The 23,015-nt window shown below is 43.6% G+C and overlaps 1 protein-coding gene across 2 annotated transcripts in view; it reads left to right on the forward strand.

Annotated features, from left to right (window-relative positions):
* The first annotated feature begins 257 nt into the window (after positions 1–257).
* Positions 258–23,015, forward strand: part of csmd3b (CUB and Sushi multiple domains 3b) — a 1,698,079-nt gene continuing 1,675,321 nt past the window's right edge. For both annotated transcript variants that reach the window (XM_078397138.1, XM_078397139.1), the window contains exon 1: positions 258–586. In XM_078397138.1, coding sequence (XP_078253264.1) covers positions 406–586 — 181 coding nt within the window. In that variant the 5' untranslated portion in view covers positions 258–405. The remainder of the gene's footprint in view (positions 587–23,015) is intronic.

Below are 23,015 nucleotides of genomic sequence, written 5' to 3' on the forward strand. Positions count from 1 at the left end.
ATTTCCCCCTGGTCCAGCCCTTTTGGATTCTCTTTAAGAGTTGGCTCGTCACCAATGGGATTTATTTTTCTCTCAATCTTTTTCTCTCTCTCTCTCTCTCTCTCTCTCTCTCTCTCTCGTGCACTTTATGATTTAGACAGCCAAGCAAATGGGTAGGAAGGAGCCTGGACTATGTGCCCCCGTGGGTTGAGATGGTTGAGTCCTCGTTCAAGGTTGCTGTGGTATCCCAGAAACACATTCACTCGCAGTAGTGTTGGAGCTCCGCGGACCAACAAGCAAAACTGATCGGCGACAAACATACCACCACAATCACCATCACCACCAACACCACTACAACACACACACACCACACACACACCACACACACACACGCACCACACACACACACGCAACATTGCAATCGATATGAAATCGAACTGCAAAATTCAGGAGATTTCGACTCAAGATTCGCTGACAACCATTTTTCGGACTGGATGCACTAAATGCTGCAGACGCCGGCTCTCTTTCCTCGGGAAGGCAATGGGAACGCAAAGTGGAGTTATATTTTCATATCTTGTCTTTTTATTGACGATCACATGTGTGGAAGGTAGGGTTTCTCTTTCACTTCTCTACCCCCCCCCCCCCATTCCTTCCCTCCCCATCCTATATCCCCAAAATACCGTTATCCCTCAGAACCACCTGCGCTGAATAAGAGGGGGGAGATGTCTAGGATTTTTTTCGAGATGCTAAGAAATTGGTGGAATGCATTTTTGCCTGGGCTGGCGTTCAATGCAGTAATCGGGCTTGGGCTCAATAAATATTCTTGCAGAATGCTCAGTCGTATACGTGAGTTGCCTCGTATATCCCTTAACTATTTGAATTTCGTGCAGTCTCTTATCAGAACCCAGCTAACACAGATTTTAGGGGAGGGAGGGGAATTGGGGGATATCCTGGGTTAAAAAGCTTAATGACGGTTTACTGTGGTGATGATTCATTTACACCATTTAATTACTGAAGCGTGTAACATTCAATTTTGGAACTGATCGGAGAGATTGGGGGGTTTTGTATTTCGGTCAAATTTTGCACAAGGCTCCACTTTCACGTTTGAAGATGCACCAACTGGGAAACGTAATGGTGTGGGGAATATTGAAATATATTTTGTACACAGAGAGAGAGAGAGAGAGAGAGAGAGAGAGAGAGAGAGAGAGAGAGAGAGAGAGGCTCAGTTACGCAGCGAATTCAGGATTCATACAGATTCCTTGAGCCTTTTTAATGAGACGTGTTTAGATCTTCTTTCAGACAGTCCGAGCGGTATTGATACAAACGTAAGATGTCATGTAGTAATGGAACACGATGAGAAATCGCCCGAGCCAGGCTTGCAAAGTCTAGTCCTTAAGCAGAGACTGGGGACCGGGGACTTTATTGCCCAATATCCCATGTGCAGGTTCCAGAAATTGAAATGCAGATCTGTTTAGCATCACACCATAGTGTTCCCTTTATCTAAATTTGGATCTATGTGTAATTACGACAGCGGCAGGAACTGCAATTAAAAACAAACTTCGGTTTCTTAATATGAATCTTTGCAGAATGTATATTTATTTTTCAATCCGCTTCAGTCTGAAATTACAAAAGTCGAAGCAACAGGGAGAGAAATGACAAAAAAACCTCGCTGGATTTCCTCTGCGTGTTAAGCTGCTGGAATGGGGATGTTATGTTTTCATTTTTGTTTTTAATTCTGCGAGTATTTCGCGATTCGCGACACCCCCCTTTTTCAGGTTTGTGATAACCAGGTTCCGCTCAAGGCTTGTGTTTCAATCGCCCGTGGTTGGGATTGCGCTTCCTCGCTCTGCTGGCACACGGGGCATCGTCTTGAACTGGATTCAAGTTGTCTCTGTATAAAGCGGGTTATTGTAATGCTTGCAGCTGGCTATCGCTGTGAATAAAAGCAGCGTATTTGCCTTTCAACGCTGTCAACCCGGGTTCCACGCATACTTTGGGATTGGGGGAAGCGGTGTCTGATTAGGGGGTGGATGGGGGGAGAGTCCATCACATTATGGCTACGCACCATCGCATATTGAACATTCAAATCCAGAGTTTACAATGGGGAATTAAAGTGCAAGGAGGGAGCGAGTTGGTGATGCTGGCTTTGGCGAGCAGTGTTGTTTTACGTAATCACTGCCATTTAGCAAACAGCTTCTTTATTAGGGTTTTTTGTTTATGTCAATACAACAAACACATCCTAATGGGTGCTCTGTGTTAATATCGCCATCCGCGGGTTTTCATGTCACTTAGTCGTGGTGAAGGAGCAATACTTGCGACAATGCTTTCTCAAGTGGCAAGTTACATGTGTGTGCAGAACCGGTCGCGTTTGTGGCGTTGGTCAAGGGGGATTGGGTACCGCCTTGGGTACAATCCGAACTCCAGCACACTAAATAGGACCCACGGGTCTGTGCCTGGTTGACTTTGAGTTTATTTTTTTTCTCGGTGGTTTTAAACACGCTTCTTGTTCTCCCACTTACGTTCTCCTACTCTACGTTTCATCCACACTCCTCAAGTTTGACTTTGCCCAAGGAGCGCCACGTTATAGGATGGTTGTGTACACAGACGTTGGCTTGGAGGTGCAAATGTCACTCGGCCAGTCCCTTGTGCTAGTCCTTATAATTCTGTGAGAATGGAAGCCATTCCACCTCATTTCCCGGTCTTCAGAACCAGCATCCTCAGACCCAACCCAGCCACCCCCACCCAACACTTACAGCCACACAATGTCAGCAAGGTTCAGCTTTTGCTGTACCATAAAGTTCCCCCGAAGATAGCTTCGAATAGGAAAGGTTAGAATTAAAGGGGACACAGTAATTATCTATACAGACATAACGCTGGTGACGGATTAGTTTAGATCGATGCCTTTGAGATCGCTGTTCTCATCAATGTGTTGAAGCGCTTATAATCTTGCCATCTCACTGTGCACAGAGTAATCACATTGCTGTTTTACAACCAATGCAATTAACTATTTCAGCAATTGTTCTTAGTTCCCAGCCGTCTCACATATCCCCACTTACTCAAATTCCCAGTGCAAGTGCACACAGACCCTGACTGTTTATCGCACAGACTGAGCACACACTGATAAACACAACCCACGCTGACAAAACTAAATTCGGCGCTAGACGATTCGCACCCCAATGTGGTTGTGAACGCACACGCACCCAACCCCACCCCTCCACACACACACACCCAACCCCACCCCTCCACACACACACGCACACCCAACCCTACCACACACACACACACGCACACACACACACGCACACCCACACACACACGCACACCCACCCCCCCCACACACACCCAAGCCAACACACACTGGCACGCACACACACACGCACACCTCACACACCCACACCCAACCCCCCACACACTCACCCAAGCCAACACACACGCACACACACTCGCACGCACACACACTCAACCCCCCACACACACACATACGTACACACCCAACCCCACACACACACACACATACGTACACACCCAACCCCACACACACTCGCACGCACACCCAACCCCTCCCACACACGCACACACCCAACCCCACGCACACCTCACACCCCCCACACACACACCCAACCCCACCCCTCCACACATGCACGCACACCCAACCCCACACACACACACACACACGCACACCCACACACACACACCCAACCCCCACACACCCAACCCCACCCCTCCACACACACACGCACACACACACACCCAACCACACACACACACGCACACACACGCACATACACACACACCCAACCACACACACGCCCAACCCCATAAACACGCACACACCACACACACGTACGCACGCACACACAACCCTCCCACACACACACGCACACACACTCGTACGCACACCTCACACACACACGCATAAACACGTACACACACCCAACCCCACACACACGCACACACACGCACACATACACACGCACAGACACACACACGCCCAACCCCATAAACACACACTCTCATAACAATCATGCAAATACGAGACCAAGCTGCCTGATGATGAGGAGACACAGACCTATCCGACCTCAAGTAAAGACCATGAAGCGGGGGGAGGACAGACGGGTTTAAACGTAAAACAATGTGTGAATGAACACCGTCTTGGACAGGCAGCACTGGAGCCGAGTGTACTCACACTGACTGAAGCCAGTGAAGGCAGCGGCGGGCTTTGCCTGACACTGTTTCTGCCGCCTTCGAGATAATATCCATTGGGATTTCAGGTCAAATCTGATTTGGTGACGAGTGCTTGTTTCAGACATCCGTGCCGCTTGAGTTGGGGGATGCACGCACTCCACATGTAGAGTGGCGGCGTTATCGCCTTACTGATGATGATGCCCGTTGAGCTGTGCCAGGTGTATTACAGATGTGCTGGCTCTGACACACACATGACACAGCCATGACACACACATGACACAGCCACGACACACACACTCACATCTTGGCCACTCCAGTGAAGCCACCGGCTCTTTCAACATCCCGAAACAGCCCACTGAAAACGGATTACAATGTTAAGGAAAACAAAAACAAGAATGCCAGGCGACGACCAACAAAGTTTTTTGCATCAACCTTCCAATTAATTTCCTTCAGAGAGAGATTTCAATGGTTTTGCCAGTCTGGGGAAAGACACACAGAGAGGGAAGGAATGTGAAGCATTCACTGGGCACGGGGTCTGACTGACTGTTTGACAATGTGGGGAGCTCTGTGTGCAAGACCTGCCCTGCCCCGGCTGCAAGTCAGCTACAAGACTGGTCCAAGTGAGAGAGACTGGGAAACGGACCATCTCCAGCCAGCGAGAGCCAAGTTCCGCCGATCCACTCGGCACCTGGGAAGCCGACACCGCCTCCAGTTTAAATTGCATTTGGAATATCTTGGAGGACCAAGAACGTGACTGGGTTCAAGTCACCTGGCAGCCAGCACTGGAAGTTACCGCAGTCATTAGCAATGTTCACTAATAAACAGCCTTCTTCAATCAACACCAGCGCCGTGCTTTCTGAAAACAGAAGTGTAATTTTGGCTGCAAGCTGCGATTTCTCTCAAGAGCTTCGCTGGAGTTTGCGCTCAGAGCAGCGAGTGGGTCACTTGGTGGATGTACGTGGGAAGAGGAAGGGACTGATAAATACATGAATGGCAAACTGGCCTGGAGCTTCGCTGCCACCGAGCCAATGGGGCTTTTGACGCATTGTATAACGGAGACGGACAGCTCTCTGACCCCGGGCAGATTGCATCTCCCTTCAGCAGGAGGCGTGTGGACTCGGGCATCTTACAATTCCAGCTCCAGATATCCCAGTTGTTCGTCGACCTCGCGGACTGTCGACTTGTTATCATTTTACAAATGCGCTGCAGCGAAAGGGGGGCTGAAGAATCGCCTTCAATTAGCGGTGCATGTGAAGGCTTGCAAGTCTCGGGGGTAGTTCTGCAACGCAGCCCAACGATATGCCCCACAGCCGTGGAAAAAATACCAATGGATCCTTATCCCTGCCTATCGCGGACAGCATTGGCTGCATGCTGAGTTTGATAAGCCGGCAGATATCAACCGACAGTGCATTACATCTCCAGAGTCTGTTGCTAATCTGGACTAGCATCTCCAGAGCCGCTCGACGCTGCTTTCCAACAAAACAACGTGCACAGCTGATAACCAACTTTTCATTAGAAATTCTTTCCCGAAAGTATTGTTGGTATTTGCCACCATTAACTCTTCCCCTGCCGTCTTCGAGTCGCATTTCACTGCGTACTTTCGTGGCCAAGTGCTTTGAGAATGTACAATTAACATTTCCCTGAAAAGTATTTGCGATTTTTAAACGAGAGCTCACACAACATTTTATTAAATTAATTTTCTGTAGCGTTAGGTTTGGACAAATATATACATCTAAACACTGCTGGTTTTCAATTTAGGACAATTAATTGTTTAGAAATTATAATTAAAGATAATTTTGCAGTTATGAAACACATTACAATAAGCCTCGAGGCTCTTTGTAACCAATTAATCACCCAATCGACCTTTTTAATAAATGCATTGATGTGGTAAAAGCATGTTTCTGCCTTCTGCAGCTGGGTGGACATGCCAGTTTGCCAATGAAACCAACTAAATTAATCCCATTTGTGAAAGCTTACCTTTTAAGAGTAATTGGAAGGATTGGTAGTATTGGAAGGAACTACAGATGCTGATTTACACCGAAGATAGACACGAAATGCATCACCATATCTACCCTAAGAAGCCCATTGAGAATCGAATATGTTTAAATAAAGCCACTCGTCATTCTTCTAATACTCTTTGGAGTTGAAAGCCAAACTGTCTAGCCTCTCCTGACAAGGCAACATTCTCATCCTTCAGTCTGAAAAAAAGGTCTCTACTCAAAACATCACCCGTTCCTTCTCTCCAGCGATGCTGCCTGTCCCACTGAGTTACTCCAGCTTTTTTGTTTCCACCTTCAGTGGCATTGGAAGTCGTCCAGAGAAAATTCACCAGGATAATTCCTGGGATGAGAATGTTGTCTTATCAGGAGAGGCTGGACTGTTTGGCTTTATAGTATTTGAAGAATGACGAATGAACTTATTTAAACATATACGATTCTCAGTGGGGCTGTTAGGACAGATATTGTGATGTTTCCACTCGTGGGAGAGTTTATAAAGGGGACACAACTACAAAGCAGGCAGTCGATCATTTAATACTGAGGTGCATAGAAATGTATTTTCTCAGAGGATGTTGAATCTGTGAAATGCTCTGCTCACAAGGGTAGTGGGCAGATTATTAGATATATTTAGGTGGATAGGTAAGGGTACAAGGGTAGTGGGCAGATTATTAGATATATTTAGGTGGATAGGTAAATATTTCAAAGATTGAGGAAGTGAGGGTTATGGGAAACTGAGATAAAAGAGGAGATAAGACCAGTGTAGATCAGCCAAGGGCATATTAAATGGCAGGGTAGGTTTGAGGTCCAGTTGCCGACACCTGCTCCTGTTTTCTTGTGTTATTATGCTTCTGCTAGGGATAGAAAGGAAAGAGTTGGTTATTTTTAATTTCACTTTCCCCGTCTCTTCAGTTTTTCTTCTGCTGCCACCTTCAGAGTTTAGAGATACCATGTGGAAACAGGCCCTTCGGCCCATCACCCCCTACACTACCACTGTCTTATACACCAGGGACAATTTTACAATTCTTACCAAAGTCAATTAACCTACAAAGCTTTGGGGTGTGGGAGGAAACCGGAGCACAAGGAGAAAGCCCACGTGGTCACGGGGAGAGCGCACAAACTACAATCAGACAACACCAGTAGTCAGGATGGAACCCGGGTCCCTGTCGCTGAAAGGCTGTGCCGCATCGTACCTGTTAGAGCATACTGACCAGTATGCAGAACTGAGTCACATTGTAAGCCAACATCATACATATGACCCCAAATACACTGCAGCATCTTGCATTGGCTGGTGCCAGTCATGAATGTAACCTGCACATCCAGTCCCCATCATTGCACCTGATACTCCCAACTATTAATACAATCAAAATATATTATATTTGCAAAATGCATCTTAATTATGTAAACAATAGTACTGACTTGAAATGTGACAATGCCGATTTTCTACCTGAATTGTCTAGTTGGTTAAAGAAAGTTTAGCAATGTTAATGAAGAATCTGGTTGTTTTTTAGTTGTACGTCCAGCCTAGGTTTATTACCGTCATGTGTGCCAAGTTACAGTGAAAAGCTTTTGTTTTGCATGTTGTCGAATTAAATCAGACAATACACTCAAGCCAAACTCAAGTACAATAGGTAGAGTAAAGGGGAAGATGCAGTTTGCAGAATATAGTTCCAGGCATTGCAGTGCCATCAGTTCCATAAACAAAAAGGGTCTGAAGAAGGGTCTCGACCCAAAACGTCGTCCATTCCTTCTCTCCTGAGATGCTGCCTGACCTGCTGAGTTACTCCAGCATTTTGTGAATAAATACTTTCGATTTGTACCAGCATCTGCAGTTACTTTCTTACAGTTCCATAAACAATGTACATTTGAATGGATATAACGCAGTGATTCAGTGGGTATTCAAGCACTTACACTGTTATTCTATGCATTGAACTAGAGGCTCTATGTTTCTTTCCCTATTGACTCCAATATATTTCCATGTCTTGCTCCTCTATATACATTTCTCTGCATATCCAATTCTACTGTACATTTCCAATCTCCCTTAACCTTTAACACCCACAGAAAACAGCAAGATGACATCCTCGGCAACTGCTTCCCCCAGACCCACCCTCCCCCCAACCCAACCCAACCATCAATTCCTTGAACCTCTGACACTGATAATAATCTTAGCCACACACTGTGTGTGGTAACTGTGTTCTGGTGAGGCTGGAAATGAAAGACTTGGTTATTCACGTGTGTTCGTTTAGGTCCTTTCCATCTTTAAATGCTTCTGAAATTACACATCGTTGACTAAATCTCACACAAGGCAACGCTTATTCATTTGCTTATTGAACTGATTGAAAAATCCAGATCCAAATGGATCATTCTGCCCACCAAGTCCACGCTGTCCACCAATCACTAATTTACGCTAGTTGTTTGTAATCACACTTTTGCATCCACTCCCTGATGGCAATTTACAAAGGCCAATTATCCTACAAACTCGCATGTCCTCAGATATGGGAAGATACTGGAGCACCCAAAGAAAGCCCATGTTGGTCACAGGGAGAACGTACAAACACCAAACAGACAGTACCCAAGGTCAGGATTGAACCTGGGTCTCTGGTGCTGTGAGGCAATAGATCTATCAATTGTGCCACTGTGCCACCTCACAACGTTTATCCTAAAATCACTTCTTAGCTCAGCACTTTATCAAGTTGTAGGAACAATACTAATTGGAAGAATATAATCATGAAGTCAAGTGGCTCCTTTTTGAACTGGTATCAATTCAAAGTGTCATTTTTTAAGATTGGATGATGGAGATATGAAAAGCCAGAAGAGGTACCAGAAGTGAAAAATATATTGTTTGTGCTGTCCTATGCTCATTATCGCAATTGTTAGATTACTTTTGTCATGGAGGGAATCAGAAGTAAAATAGTCTTCAAACGTTGGTTTTCTCTGCATTCTGCTGATGGTACAAAGCTTTCAATATATGTATATATATATTTGCAGTGAGAGCTTTGTATTGTGAACAGAACGCAGAGAAAACCAATGTTAAAGACTACTAGACCAAGTGGACCCGTTGGGCCCAAACCTCTCCTGCATTGGTGCAGCATCCCCTTCCCCCCCCTCCCCCCATCTCCCCCTCCCAGCCTCTCTCCCTCCCTTCCCCCTCTCCCTATCACCCCCCCCACCCTCTCCCTCTTCCCCTCCTCTCCCTCCACCCTTCCCCCTCCCCCTCCCCTCCCCCTTCCACTTTCCCCCTTCCCCTCCATCCCCCTCAACCCCCCTTATCCTCCCTCCTCCCCCTTCTCTCCCTCCCTCCCTCCCTCCCCCCTCGCTCCCTAGGAGATAGATTTAAACTTTAAAATGTGAATAACTTTAAAAGGGATGATGATGAATAAGGTGGGCCTAAAATTGTCGCGCCATCGTGTACTGTTTTGGCTGTAGTTCAGGAACAAACACACAAACAAACGAGAGTTTTAGTATGTAGATTTTACTTCTGATACCCTCCACGACTGCATAAAAAAGTGGTTGAATCATAATAAAGTCACCAAAGCAATCTAGTTGACCATTAAGCTAAACTGTACACCATCTGATATATTTGCAAATCTAAACTAAGATATAATATTGATTTAGATGGAAAGATGATGAAGTTTGTTTTTGACTCACTTAAATCATAACATAAATTGTTATTTTCAAACTCTAACTGAAACTTCAGACTCAGTTGTAGACTCCCTGTAATTTTTTTAATGATGATTATTTCTATTTATGATCATATTTGCTACTTTGATTATGCTCTGAGTATGTGAAAGAGTTTTGTATTAATTCACAGGGCAATAATATTCCCCAATAGTAAGCAAAATGAGAATTAATATGATAATTTAAAAACAAAAATTAATATAATTGAAATCCAATTCCAATAGATAGCAGAAATTGACAATTAAAACATTTTATTAAAACACTTCCTTTTGCTTTGTTTATTTGTAAATCACATCCATGCTGAAGATGAATAGATATCTCCATTCTCTTTCTAAACTTTAAGTATTTCATTGTATTTTAATGTCTTACGGGTTTGCATATTAAACTCAAGAACTGGATGGGTAGAAATCTGACTAAAATTGTAAGGCTAAAATTGATTTTCTGATGTTAATTTAAGTTTGTATAGTAATGATTTCAAACTGACTACACCTACACAATGTGTCTGAAATAAATAAGATGGAAGAAATCATACATTCTTCACTGGAAAAAAAAGGCAAATATGTTGTTCAGATCTCCCATCAAATTGAAGAAAAATCAGTGCATCAATAACATTTTGTATAGCAGTAACCAGAAATTCATAAGGACCTTCATGCACAGCTTTTTATTCACAAAATGCTGGAGTAACTCAGCGGGTCAGGCAGCATCTCAGGAGAGAAGGAATGGGTGACATTTCGGGTCGAGACTCAGACTCAAGTCTGAAGAAGGGTCTCGACCCGAAACGTCACCCATTCCTTCTCTCCTGAGATGCTGCCTGACCTGCTGAGTTACTCCAGCATTTTGTGAATAAATACCTTCGATTTGTACCAGCATCTGCAGTTATTTTCTTATACTTCATGCACAGCTTAACATTTTCATACAAAATTTCTGTGTAATTATGTTTCCACATTCTTCATTCTATATTCCCCATAAAATATTAAATATTTCAACAGAATGTTTATTGATTGGAACTAAAATATTCTAATGTGCACATTCATCTATCTGCTTTTGCATTGTTGCAACTTGTGGTAGACATGCAAAGCAGACACGCTGTAATATTATACAGCTACAGGAAGTTCAGACATAGAAATGATGGCAAATCTGTGGTATGTCTGAGAGATGTCTAGTTTTATCCCATTTATTCAAAAGGAGGCTAATCCTAACAGCTTGACTTCATAAAATGATACAGAAAGACATAATCCTCAGCATTATGTGCGTATCATGTCATTGTAAAATTCCATCTGTTTATCTCATGGTGTCAAACGTCACCAATTATGGCATTTGCTCTCTGAAATATTGAAGCAGCATTCTCTTTTTAGTTCCATTGTATATATTTTTTTACCCATTCCTCATCAAGACGAAGAACAGCAGTACCGGAAAATAGCTTTTTAAAAAAAAACTTTGATAACCTTCTGTCAATGTGCAGAGGGAGAACAAAGTTGTGCTCTAACTAAGTGTCTGATCCCAAAAGTTGGAATTATATTTTGTACAATTAGAAACATAGCAAATAGGTGCAGGAGGAGGCCATTCAGCCCTTCGAGCCAGCACCGCCATTCATTGTGATCATGGCTGATCATCCACAATCAGTAACCTGTGCCTGCCTTCTCCCCATGTCCCTTGATTCCACTAGCCCCCAGAGGTCTAATAGAATTCTAGCATGAGTCTTCATATTTGACACTATATCATGCTGTTTGGTAAATTTTTGTCACGTTTACCGAGATATATTGAAAAACTTTCATTTGCGTGCTATCCAAACAAATCGTACCAAGGATGAGTATAGTCAACCCATACACAAGCTCAACCGATAATGCGAGGAGAAGAAATATTCAGAGAGCAGAAAATAGTATTAGAGTGTTAGAGTGTTATAGTTTACAGAAAATACAGATTAGAGAAATGTGTAAGGGCCTCAGGCTTTTCAACTTTTTGTACCTCTGTAGAGAAGGGATGACTGGGTTGTAACTTCTTCTTGAACACAGTCAGTCTTCCCAAGGAAGCATGAAGTGCAGATGGAGCTGATGTGTTGTGGAAAGGGTTGGAGGGAGACTAGTTTATGTGATGGACTGGGCTCTCTCCACAACTCTCTGTAATTTTGTGTGGTTTTGGGGAGAGCTGTAGCCAAAACAAGCTGGTGTTTAGACGCACTGCAGAGGCCCAGAGGAAACGCACCGCGCGCAAGGCCCGGGCTACCTCCACTTCCACTGCAGCACCCATCCATTTGTGTCCTATGTGTGGGCGTGCCTTCCGGGCCTGGATTGGCCTCACCAGTCACTTCAGGACCCACAGTCACCAATCCTCCAACTGAAAGTGAAGTCATAAGAAAATAACTGCAGATGCTGGTACAAATTGATGGTATTTATTCACAAAATGCTGGAGTAACTCAGCAGGTCCTTCGGGTTGGAAAATGACCATGACTTCACTTTCAAAGGTATTTATTCACAAAATGCTGGAGTAACTCAGCAGGTCAGGCAGCATCTCGGGTCGGGTCTCGACCCGAAACGTCACCCATTCCTTCTCTCCTGAGATGCTGCCTGACCTGCTGAGTTACTCCAGCATTTTGTGAATAAATACCTTCGAAAGTGAAGTCATGGTCATCTTCCAACCCGAAGGACGAACAACATAACATAACAACATATCCCAAAAGTATGCTTTCTATGCTGCTTCTGTAGAAGTTGGTAAGAATAAATCCCTTCTGTCTCACGAGGAAGCAGAAGCATTGGTGTGCAGGAAGGAACTGCAGATGCTGGTTTAAACTGAACATTGGTGTGGGCTTTCTGGGCACAGCTTCAACTTTGTCTGTGCAGGGTAGATTGTTGGTGCTATTTACACTCAGGAATGTGAAGCTTTCAATCATCTCAATTTTGGCACCATAAATTTTACACAATCTATTACAAATTAATGCAGGTCATAGACAGATTTACAGCTAAATGACAAAACACAAACTTTTTACTATTCTGTTTTGGATTTGAATACATGTTTAGTTTAGTTTAGTTTAAGGATACAGCATGGAAACAGGCCCTTTAACCTACCAAATTCACACCGACCAGCGACCCCAGCACATTAGCACTCTCTTACACCTACACTAGGGACAATTATTTTTTACATTTACACCAAGTCAATTAATCTACAAACTTGTACGTCTTTGGAGTGTGGAAGGAAACCGAAATTCTTGGAGGAAACACACGCAGGTCACGGGGAGAACGTACAAACTCCGTACAGACAAGCACCAATAGCCAGGATCGAACCCGGGTCTCTGGCGCCATAAGCGCTGTGAGGCAGCAACTCTACCGCTACGCCCTGTGTCTCAAACATAATGCCGTTTTTCATGGCTACACTAATTAGAATGGAAAGGAGAATTTGGCTCAACCTCAGTAGTGCCACTTGCACTTTACACAATACTCCTGCCTTTCCATCATCCATATCTCAGTCATTCAGCACACCTTTCTCTCATACATCTGTCTACTTGCCTTCTGAAAGAATCTAAGTTAATTCCTCAATTCCTCAATCATTCTCACTGACAACAAGTTGAATTTGGTGATAATCATCTCACATTTAGTTTGCATCTGCTCTAAATAACCCTTCCGTGATTTGAAAGATGCCCAATAGAACATCACCTCTTTTCAAATTAAAAAGGGCCTCATTCAAGTCAAGTCAAGTCAAGTTTATTTGTCACATACACATACACGAAGTGCAGTGAAATGAAAGTGGCAATGCCTGCGGATTGTGCACAAAAAAGAATTACAGTTACAGCATATAAATAAAGTTAATAAGTTACTATAGTGTAGACAAAAATTTAGTCTCTGGAGTTATAAAAGTTGACAGTCCTGATGGCCTGTGGGAAGAAACAGATTGATTTTACCCAAAAGAATCGGTCTTTCAAGTCCATTGCCACACTTATTCATTTTGTTTTTATCTTTACCAATGGTGCTATATTCCATTACTTGCATATAGACTGGCACTCTCAAAGAACTCTTGATGTAGTCTGAACCTGGTCCAGCATGTTCATCATAAGTTCTACACTGTTATAATTAAATTACAGTATCAACCTGGTGTTAGACACAAAATGCTGGAGTAACACAATGGGACAGGCAGCATCTCTGGAAGGAAGGAATGGTTGACGTTTTGGGTCGAGACCTTTCTTAAACCAGCATCTGCAGTTTTTTCCTGCAGTATTAACTCGATTACTTTACTAATACATGAAGCTGCATTGAATATTCTTTGTCCCTCTGCTTTCTCGTCTTTGTTCCTTTTTTAATTTTCTGACCTTGTAAGTTGTTTCTGCTCTCCATGTCACAGATTTATCTATGCTAAAATTCATTTGCCACTTCATGGTCCTGTTTAAAGGGATCTCAAAGGGGCAAATTGTGTTGTCCATGGTCAAAGATTCCATAGGAAACAATTAGTTGCAAAGTCATAACAAGATAAAGCTCTCACCTCCCACTTAACTACACTCAGAGGACCATCAGAACACAGCTACCAGCCTTGGAGGGCATCTACAACACACGATGCCTCAGAAAAGCCACCAGCATCCACAAAGACTCCTCACACCCCTGCAACAGTCTGTTCGAACTCCTTCCATCGGGCAGACGATACAAGGCCTTCTACGCCCGCACCTCCAGACTCAGGAACAGCTTCATCCCCAGGGCCATAGCTGCTATCAACTGGTCCTGCTGAGCCGGATGGTCACATCGCACAGTGATCCGGCACAGATCTACTTGCACTTTATTCTGTTTTAAAACTCTTCCAATTTGTTTCGTTGGGTTGTTGTTGTTTAAATTAATTAATTTATTGCATCGTATGGGAGGCGCATTCCCAATCTCGTTGTACCCCTGTACAATGACAATAAAGATATATTGTATTGTATTGTATTAATAGGCAATTTGCTGCGGGCAACTGACCTACCAAATAGAAAGATCTTTGGGACGTGGGTGGAAACCAGAGCACCTGGAGGAAACCCACGTGGTCTCTGGGAGAATGTGCCAACAGACAGTACCTGAGTACAGACAGTACTCAGACACTAACTGAACAGATGGTACGGATTGAACCCGGGTCTCTGATGATGTGATGCAGCAACTCTTGTAGTTTGCTGCCCCTAATCTCCAGCAATCTCATGCAACTTGTGTCATATCACCATTGAGGGAAATAATTTAGATTTTTTTACTTCTTTTATTTTAATAATTTCTTAGCATGATGATATGTCTTTAATTTATCTTAAAACAGATTATTTGCAGTAATCTCAATGGTGTTTAAATATTTGAGAGTGTCAAAGATAAACTGCAAACAAAACCTCCGTCGATTTTGGCTGGACTTTACTTCAGCTTAGCCTCCTGTCGAAGACTGCCATGATGTTTCAGAGTCAAGTGCAAGACTTACTTGCTGCTGAAGTCTCACTATGTCTTGCTGTGCACCTCCGAGATATGGAGAAGCAGCTTTCGACCAAATAGCCCGTGGCACAGATCACAAGCATTCAAACTGAGAAGTATGTCCGGGCGGCACGGTAGCGCAGCGGTAGAGTTGCTGCCTTACAGCGAATGCAGCGCCGGAGACTCAGGTTCGATCCTGACTACGGGTGCTGCACTGTAAGGAGTTTGTACGTTCTCCCCGTGACCTGCGTGGGTTTTCTCCGAGATCTTCGGTTTCCTCCCACACTCCAAAGACGTACAGGTACGTAGGTTAATTGGCTGGGTAAATGTAAAAATTGTCCCTAGTGGGTGTAGGATAGTGTTAATGTACGGGGATCGTTGGGCGGCACGGACTTGGTGGGCCGAAAAGGCCTGTTTCCGGCTGTATATATATGATATATGATATGATATGAGAAGTAGACTCAAGAGGCAGGTGTTTGAATCATAGCGTCATATAGCGCAGCAAAAGGACCTTTGGCCCAATCTGTCCACGTCTATCTACGCTACTTCCATTTATCCATGTTTGACCCATATCCCTCTAAATCCTTCCGATCATGTAGCTGTCTAAATGTCTTTTGGCTCAACATCTTGAGTTATATTTAATTCCACCACATTACATGCATGTTTGGAAAAATTTTCAAATTGTTCCAAACATGCATGTAATGTAGTGGAAGCAGATCGAGAACCTCGTGTCCTGGATTGAATAACAACCTTTCTATCGATGTCAGCATGACAAAGGAGATAGTGATCAGCTTCAGGAAGTACACATACCCCAGTTTGCATTGATGGGGCTGAAGTCGAGATGGTTGAAACCTTCAAATTCCTAGGAGTCAATATCACAAACAACCTCTCCTGGACCACCCATATTGAAGCAACGACCAAGAAGGCACACCGACGCCTCAACCTCCTTAGAAGGCTTAGGAAGTTTGGCATGTCCTCTTCAACTCCCAACAACTTCTACAGATGCAGCAGAGAAAGCATTTTATCGGGATGCATCACAGCTTGGTTTGGGAACAGCTCCATCCAAGATCGGAAGAAATTGCAGCGAATTGTGGATGCAGCCCAGACCATCACACAAACCAACCTCCCTTCCATTGACTCCATTTATACCTCACGTTGCCTCGGCAAGACCAACAGCATAATCAAGGATGAGTCACACCCTGGCCATTCCCTCTTCTCCACTCTCCCATCGGGCAAAATGTATAGAAGTGTGAAAACGCACACCTCCAGATTCAGGGGCAGTTTCTTCCCAGCTGTTATCAGGCAACTGAATCATCCTACCACAACCAGAGAGCAGTGCTGAACTACTATCTACCTCATTGGTGACCCTCGGACTGTCCTTGATCGGATTTTGCTGGCTTAACATTGAATTAAACGTAATTCCCTTATCATGTACACTGTAAAAAGCTCGATTGTAATCATGTATTGTCTTTCTGCTGCCTGGTTAGCCCGCAACAAAGGCTTTTCACTGTACCTCGGTACACGTGACAATAAACAATAAACTAAACTGAAATGTTCATATTAGTTTACCCATTGCCAAATATAAGTTACTGACATAAGTTTGAAAAACTGATCCCAACACCAATCCTAGTGGAGCACTGGCTTTTATTTTCCATAAGACAAAAAAAATCCCCATAATGCTGTACTTGGCATTTTTCAAATTTTCAGTGAATTTACTTTCCTTTCCAATTTTTTAATCATCTTTGTCAATGCTTTACAAAATAGCATCTCATGGATGACAATGGGAAAGCAGGATGGGGAAGAGGTTCGTGAAAGATAGGGTGTGTCATAATTACTTGTGGAGTATCAAAATGACTGAAATATTAAATACTCAGATTTCCCAGCGAGGCAGATGAAGGTATAATTAGAGTAGAAACAAGGCATGGCAGATGCTGGTTTAAGAAAAAATATATGATGCAATTCTAGCATAATTATTGTTGAAACAGAATAATATAACATTGAGTTGTAATCGTCAGGTTTCACGAGTAGCTTTTCATTCAGGATTTCCTGAATTTGATTTTAATGTATTAGATTTTAAAATTAATATAGGACAATAGACAATAGACAATAGACAATAGACAATAGACAATAGGTGCAGGAGGAGGCCATTCGGCCCTTCGAGCCAGCACCGCCATTCAATGTGATCATGGCTGATCATCCACAATCAGTACCCCGTTCCTGCCTTCTCCCCATACCCCCTGACTCCGCTATCCTTAAGAGCTCTATCTAGCTCTCTCTTGAATGCATTCAGAGAATTGGCCTCCACTGCCTTCTGAGGCAGAGAATTCCACAGATTCACAACTCTCTGACTGAAAAAGTTTTTCCTCATCTCAGTTCTAAATGGCCTACCCCTTATTCTTAAACTGTGGCCCCTTGTTCTGGACTCCCCCAACATTGGGAACATGTTTCCTGCCTCTAACGTGTCCAACCCCTTAATAATCTTATACGTTTCGCTAAGATCCCCTCTCATCCTTCTAAATTCCAGTGTACACAAGCCTAGTCATTCCAGCCTTTCAACATATGACAGTCCCGCCATTCCGGGAGTTATCCTAGGAGATGCAAGGAACTGCAGATGCTGGTATTCAAAAATAACACCAAGTGCCGGAGTAACTGAGCAGGTCAGGCAGCATCTCTGGAGAACATGGTTAGGTGACGTTTTGGGTCAGACTTCTTCAGACTGATTGTGGGGATGGGGTGGGGGGGGGGAGGGGAGGGGGAGGAATATGAAAGAGATGAGGGGCAGGACAAAGTCTGGGAAGTAATGTGGATACAGGTGAGGGGGGTTTTGATAGGCTGATGGGTGGACAAAGCCATAGACAGAAAGTGTGAGACAAAAGGATTGATGAGTTGAGTATTATGAAGGTAGATGAAGGAATGTAGGAGGTAGGGGTGAAATTGGTACAAGTCCAGGTGGGGCACAGGGAAGAAAGGGGGGTGGGAAAGAAAAGGAGGTGGCGTTGAAGAAGGAGCAGGGGGTTTGATAGTTACATAAGAATCAGAGAATTTAATGTTCATTCCATTGGGTTGTAAGCTAGCCAAGCTGAATATGAGGTGCTGTTCCTCCAGTTGGTGCGTGTATTCATTAAGAAGTGATATGAACAGATATAAAATACAATTAGGAAAAATATGATGGAGGCTGGGCAAACCTGAAGAAGGTATAACCACTGGTCTATAAGAAAATAACTGCAGATGCTGGTACAAATCGATTTATTCACAAAATGCTGGAGTAACTCAGCAGGTCAGGCAGCATCTCGGGAGAGAAGGAATGGGTGACGTTTCGGGTCGAGACCCTTCTTCAGACCACTGGTCTAGATGTATTGCATCTTCACACTTTAAAAGAGTTTGCGAAACCAGGGGCATTGTTAGACAACTTTTAAAATTTATGTGAAGAATTATTCATACTAGAGGACTGGATGATAACTAATTTTATCTTCTGATCTAAGATATGAGATAAAATGGATCTCGTGAACCATAGACCTGTCAACTTGACAGTGGCCACTGGGGAGATATTGAAATTACTAACACAGAGTAAAATAAGGAAAAGCCTATAAACCAAAGATGTAATAATGAATAAGTTGGATATATTTTTATCGGGAATATCCCGTCACGAGAGAGTATCATACCGCATATCGCCAGCCTGGGAAAAGATCAACATTCAAAATTCAAAATACGGTTTCTACTGAATGTATATCGTTTTTACACCACCGTAAAGTGGAAATATCGTAAGTCGAAGCATCGTAAGTCGAGGATCCCCCTTCATTAATGTTCTTCTTCTTGCATATGGCATGCATGGCCTACAGTTGTAGGTCAAGGGTAGACTTCCAGGCCAGGGCAGCATCAGTTGCTGGGTGGATGGCCTTGATGCCACCAGGGAAAAGCCTCAGTGAGCGGTCATTCACGATGTGTGGGATGGTCTGGTCTGGATAGTTACCGACCCATCTCCCTCTTGTGTACATCCTACAAGCTGTTTGAGTGCCTCCTGCTTGCCAGGACTTCTCCATTGGTAGACTCTGTTCTGCCCAGAGAGCAAGCTGGCTTTAGACCTGGTGGAAGCTGCATAGATCAAGTCCTTGCCCTCACTACCAATATAGTGGCTGGTTTCCAACGTGCCCTGAAAACTTGATTAACCTAATTGAATTGATTGACTGGATAACAGAGAGAATGGAAAACATGAATGTCGTAGATGTAATATATCTAGATGCGTAAAGGTCCTTCAAAGAGATTCCAAGGTTCAAACTGCAAAGCTAGGCAACAAGTATCTTGTTGCAAGGCAGGATGTGGAGAATAGGAGCAAAGGATAAAGGCCCTGTCCCACTTACGGGATTTTTTAGACGACTGCCGGCGACTGTCAAAGTCGTAGCAGATCGCCAAAATGTTATTTTACACTACGACAATGTCCGCAACAATGCCGAGTCAGGTCGACACAAGTTACTTTTTGTTGTGAAACTAGCACCTGGCTAAGAGATTACACCGTCTTCGGAAACATCGCAAAATTCCCACGCTTACCTGACCGTCAAACTGTTGCCTCCAATCTACCTGTCAAATGTCCTAATGGTAAATAAATTGGTTAAACACAAGTATTTTATGGTATCTTCAAATGCCCTTTCTTAATTTAATATTACGTGCTTCTAAATGCATCTGCGACAATCTAGCAAACCTGGGGACAGCATGCGACAGCGCCCGCAATAAGCAACGATACCTGGCGACAAGCCAGCTGTCGCCGAGAAATTTCTATCTGGAAAATTTCTCAGCGACGCGCCGAGATCCACTACGATTCATTGAAGATTCCTCACGATCATGCCCGCGACAGCCTAGTCGCTGGTAGTCGCCTTAAAATCGCCTAAGTGGAACAGGCCCTTAATTGCTGGGCACTACAGAAGCGGAATAGTGTGGTCTGCCCCATGATTATCAGTGCTGAGACTGCCATGGTTCAAAGTTTCACCAATAACATCGAAGTTAGAATCAAAAGTGTTTATAAATGTATTTTTAATTTTGTGCAGTCCTCCACAGTATTGATAATCCCATTTTCCTCAAACATACCCGTGCATAGTATGACATAGAAAGTAGTCTATAGAAATGAAAGAAGTCATAATAGTCATATAAGTATAAGAAAATAACTGCAGATGCTGGTACAAATCGAAGGTATTTATTCACAAAATGCTGGAGTAACTCAGCAGGTCAGGCAGCATCTCAGGAGAGAAGGAATGGGTGACGTTTCGGGTCGAGACCCTTCTTCAGACTGATGTCAGGGGGCCGGGACAAAGGAAGGATATAGGTAGGGACAGGAAGATAGAGGGAGATCTGGGAAGGGGGAGGGGAAGAGAGGGACAGAGGAACTATCTAAAGTTGGAGAAGTCGATGTTCATATCGCTGGGCTGCAAGCTGCCCAGGTGAAATATGAGGTGCTGTTCCTCCAATATCCGGTGGGCCTCACTATGGCACTGGAGGAGGCCCATGACAGAAAGGTCAGACTGGGAGTGGGAGGGGGATTTGAAGTGCTCGGCCACCAGGAGATCGGTTTGTTTAACGCGGACCGAGCGCAGGTGTTGAGCGAAGCGATCGCCGAGCCTGCGTTTGTTTTCGCCGATGTAAATAAGTTGACATCTGGAGCAGCGGATGCAATAGATGAGGTTGGAGGAGGTGCAGGTGAACCTCTGTCTCACCTGGAAAGACTGTTTGGGTCCTTGGATGGAGTTGAGGGGGAGGTAAAGGGACAGGTGTATATATAAAAGTCATAGTGATTCATGTTCATAGATCATAATAATAATAATAATATATTCCTTTATTCGTCCCACACCGGGGAAATTTACATGAAAATAACATGGAGATAAGCAGAATATAAAATCACTAAGTTGAATAGAGCATTAACCTCCATATATAAGATTCTTCCTGTAAAATTAGATTATCAGCTTGGTGAAGTTGGCATCTTTCCAAAGCTGTGGTCAGAGTCAAATGAGCACTTATGGATTCTGTACCTTGTGAATGATATTCTGGGCAGAGCCAGCACAACATAGATTTACAAATGATGTCTGGTCTCCAAGAGTTAGATTAAGAGGATAGATTATGCATATTAGTGCAATACACTCGGTAATAATAAGGTTAAAAGATAATTTTTATTGAGATTTACAATTTCAATTTGTTAAGGTGAAATGGAAAGCCTAGGGATTAATTCCATTGTTTGAGAGGCTGGAACTAAAAAAGTCATATGAAAAGAATCTAGCGGTTCTGCTGCAGATTAGAAATATTATTAGGCCAATAGTCAAGATCAGTTCTTGCACTGATTGATTTTCGGTAGTCAACCAATAATAAGAAATATTGAATAAAGATATGGATATGGAAATCATTCTCAATATGCCATTGTCTTATTGAATGATGGAGTGGATTTAAAGCCTCACTGGCTTACTGTTTTCAACAGTAAATCTATATACTAAAACTATCATTTGTTTGTTTGTTTGTTCCTGCACTACAGCCAAAACGGTACACGATAGCGCGACAATTTTAGGCCCACCTTACTCACCGTCGTCCCTTTGGTGCTAATGGAAGAAGTTTCATTGAAATCGGTGTTATATTTTTAAAGTTATTCACATTTTAATGTTTAGATCTATCTCCTAGAGAGGGAGGGAGGGGGGGGAGGGAGGGGGGGAGGTAGGGAGAGGGAGAGGAGGGATAAGGGGGGTTGAGGGGGATGGAGTCGGGGGGAGGCGAAAGGGGGAGGGGGAGGGGGGTGGAGGGAGGGGGGAGGTGGAGGGAGGGGAGGGGGAGGGAGGGGAGGGGGAGGAAGGAAGGGAGGGGGTGGGCAGGGGGGGAGTTGAGGGGGTGAGGGGGGGGGTGAGGGGAGGAGGGGGGGATAAGGGGGGATGGAATGGGTGAGTGGGTGAGTGGGGTGGGGGGGGGGGGGGGGGGTTTGCACGGAGGGTTGCCGGGCCCGCAGGAGAGATTTGGACCCAACAGGTCCATTCCCATTTAGTTACAATAGACAATGGACAATAGACAATAGGTGCAGGAGTAGGCCATTACAATTGAAAATGCAAGGATGTGGAATCCACGGCATGATATTTGTCAACCCTCCTGGTTATTTAAATATGAATGAAATCTCTAAACTTGGGACTTCATCCTCTTTAAATTTGGCTAATTTGCTACAAGTTTTGAGCCTTTCTTTTCCAACCATGCCCAATACACATTTTCACCTCATGTTCGCGTTATGTGACTTTCTCACTATTTTATTTTATTGTTATATCATTCTGAATCTGTCTCAATGAAGATATTTCATTTTCATTGGTGAGGAATCTTGCTGTTGTTTCCAAAACTTGTAGAAGATGCTTATTCCTTGCATACTGGCAATGACTCTGGATTCAACGAAATCTCTGCAGATGAGTCACTAAAAAGGTCTGACCAGCTGTTAGTAAAATGACCAGTATCATCCTTTTGATGGTGACCATGAAATTCAGATTAATAAAAGTGGATTATTGTTCGGAAATTTTCACAACAAAAATACCAATTAGCATCACGTGTGTGATTAATTGTTAATTACTTTGTTAATTACTTTCATCTGTTTTTATTTCGTGATCTTTGTGCTTTTAGTGGAAATGTTACAAACGTCTACCAGGACTTTCTTCAAGTTGGAATTGTTTCATTGATAGCATGCGTTTTAAATGTATTTTGCTGTATAATGGCATTTTTTAAGACTGAGGTCATGAGGCAGAAAGATAGATTTTATTCATCATAAACATTCCCATGAGAGATA

This window comes from Rhinoraja longicauda, chromosome 4 (assembly GCF_053455715.1).
Source record: "Rhinoraja longicauda isolate Sanriku21f chromosome 4, sRhiLon1.1, whole genome shotgun sequence".
NCBI lineage: Eukaryota > Metazoa > Chordata > Chondrichthyes > Rajiformes > Arhynchobatidae > Rhinoraja > Rhinoraja longicauda.